The sequence below is a fragment of the Rhagoletis pomonella genome, unplaced genomic scaffold (genome assembly GCF_013731165.1).
Source record: "Rhagoletis pomonella isolate Grant_MI unplaced genomic scaffold, Rhpom_1.0 Rhpom_scaffold_00007, whole genome shotgun sequence".
Classification (NCBI taxonomy): Eukaryota; Metazoa; Arthropoda; class Insecta; order Diptera; family Tephritidae; genus Rhagoletis; species Rhagoletis pomonella.
In genome coordinates, this window is record NW_023458561.1 from 63,234,241 (window position 1) to 63,237,045 (window position 2,805).

The following is a 2,805-nucleotide window of genomic DNA, read 5'->3' on the forward strand; positions in this document are numbered from 1 at the left end:
TTTGCTGACAGCTCTACATATTTTCTTCCATATAAAAAAAATTCACTAATACATACCTTGTATGGAGAAAAATGCCTAGAGCCGGCACCAAAAAAATTATTAAAAATCAACGCGATTTCTTAGCCACTTCAAATTTGTACAATGTTATACTCAATTTGAATGAGCTATAAAACTGCATACCCGAAATTTTATTAAAAATCTGAGTAAAAAGTTTTAAATTTTAAAGAAAATTCATTAAATTTTTCTTAATATTGTATCTATATACATAGTTCGAAACTTTGATTTATATGGTTTTGTTTGTAGCAAGAATCATACATATATTTGTACAAAAACAACAACAAAAAAATATGGCTTGCAAAACATTGTGAATATTTAAATTGGAATTAGAATTGGATTTTTGCGGTTCGGCTAAGAAAAGCTGTTCATCAGTCCTTCGTAGTGCCGACGATGTATTCATAGAGTCTACTTAGAACTCAATCAAGTTGTCCGGAAAATTCTCCCAAACAGCCTACCCTCTTTTTTCTCAAACCTTTCGAGAGGGTTCTCGGCGCGGAGTGTTGTGTCTGAGGCACAACATGCATATCTCAAAGGACTATTTACTAAGACGTTCGTTAGAGGAGTTGATATACACTCTGGCGGTCGTCCTTGACATAGAACGAGCCTCTAACAATGTTCAGGTAGTAGCGCAAATTCCATATCAACGTGTGAACATTCAGCATTCATTTATTTTCCAACCCAGCTTAGGATCCATTAAAACTCCCAGATACTACGCTCGGTTATATGTACCCTTAGATTTAGTAATTTAAAGCTAGAGACCTTATTTCTGGCCGTATAGAGCATTCACTCTGCCTTTTCTTGGTTCACTCTAAGACCATATTGCTCAGCCCATAGGCATGGCTTCACAAGAGCTCCTTTCGTGATATGAGGCTGGGATAGGAGGGCACCCAGAGATACAGTTGTTCATTGTGAGTGTCGAGAGGTGACACATTTCCCTAACCCCAGGTTCCTATTCAGAGAGAAATGAAGGTATTTCCATGACATTATTAAGACACGAATTTTTCTTATACAGAAAATGAAAAATTGTTCCATAAATGGGCAGTTCACTCTAATGATAAGCAATCTGGAAGTTTACATAATCCAGATTTCTTCTGGCTTAGAATTAACTATCATGGTTCTCACTTCAACAAATTTTTCATCCCAATACGGAGACGTTAAGTTCTCAAAACCTTTGGTTTCGTTTTTTCTCTAACAGAGCGTTCCCCAGATTTTTGTACTCTCGATACTTTCGTTCTCATTTTGTTGTCATTGGAAACATTGCCGAAAGTTTTGTTCTCATTCTATTCTTCTTAGGAATGTTCCCGACAGTTTTGTTCGCATTTTGTTCTTTACGGAAAGGTTGCCGAACCAGTTGTCCTCTTTCAAACAGCTGTCCCGTTCAGTTCTTTAATGGGAATGTAATGTCAAGAACATTTTGTTCTCATGCCGAACTAAATCAAAACTGAAACGTGTTCTGGGTTCCTATTCATATTCGAAATTAGCCGAAAATTTTGCTTTAGAAATTATGATCAAATGCCATAGGTCGGGATTTTTTTTTTATTTCTGCAAATTTCATTGCTACCTGGAATGTGTAGAAATGTGTAGAAAAATTACAACGAATTTTAACACGGTACATATGGTAAATTTTTAGTACTTTTCACTCAAATCTTTCAATAAATTTTGTACCAACTTCCCGATGAGCTAGAGACTTGAAACTTTAAACTTAGCTCGGGAATATTCTAAAAACCTGGGTTTATGATCCGATAGGGTTCGCAGGAGTCGAAATATTTCAAAACCTGTATTTACAGTCCAATTTGTTTCATATTTAGAGCATGTTTACTATATTAATTAAATGAGAAGAAAAGACTTCACAAAAAATTTAGCCGTTAGGTGGTGCGTTGGTCGGTTTTTTTAACCGCCCAAAAAAGCTTGTCTTTAAAAAATTGCTTTTAAATTATTTGTTGTTAATATCATTCTAATTTGTTGTTTCTCAACCTACTATCTACTATGCAGTGCGATCAGGAGAAGCAGGGCATTGTGACATCACCAGAGAAAATGGATGAGTATGTGCGCGAGAATGGTTTCGCCGGTTGGTATGAGACATCAGCCAAGGAAAATATCAACATAGATGAAGCAGCAAGGGCTTTGGTGAATAAGGTAAACAGCGTTTATAGGACGGCTACCAGTTTATGAAGAAAACATGTTAAAAACTATTTTTGTTTTTATACTTTTCGCAGATTTTACTCAACGACAAGCTGATCAGCGCCGCCGATCTGGCAGACAGCGAGAAATTTAATTTGAACAGTTCCATGGAACAGACGACATCAGAAAGCAAAAGCAAATGTTCGTGCTGACCAGTTTTTACTGCGAAAATTCATTGAAAGCGTAGTTTCGACAATAAATTGCTCCATAAAGCTGGGATTTTTGAAAATTTAAAGGAATCGAGCGTTTTTTTTTTTTTTTTGATACGGCAAACTGGAAATTCTCGCTCGACACTATGCATTTTCCAAGCGTTTCATGGATCCTGCGCCAACAAAACAGGCACGCATTTTCCAAGGTCATTGCTGTTAGCCGAGGACGCATCGAAATTTTTAAAATATGTTACTAATTAAAAACAAAAAAAAAAAAGTTTAGATATTAATATTAATTCGTTGCATAATCATCACTAAGCTAGAGATGTAATTTAAATGAACACACTACATATTTTAAAATTCAATACACTTACATACATACATACATACCAACATACATAAATTTTACCTTTACATA

The 2,805-nt window shown here is 35.5% G+C and overlaps 1 protein-coding gene across 1 annotated transcript; it reads left to right on the forward strand.

Annotated features, from left to right (window-relative positions):
• Nucleotides 1–2,049: 2,049 nt before the first annotated feature.
• Nucleotides 2,050–2,683, forward strand: LOC118743313 (ras-related protein Rab-32-like; the record flags this gene model as incomplete). The annotated part of the gene is given in 2 exon segments (XM_036475907.1): nucleotides 2,050–2,193; nucleotides 2,274–2,683. Coding segments are annotated over 2 exon segments (261 nt in total), but the record flags the coding sequence as incomplete, so codon positions are not given.
• Nucleotides 2,684–2,805: the final 122 nt, after the last annotated feature.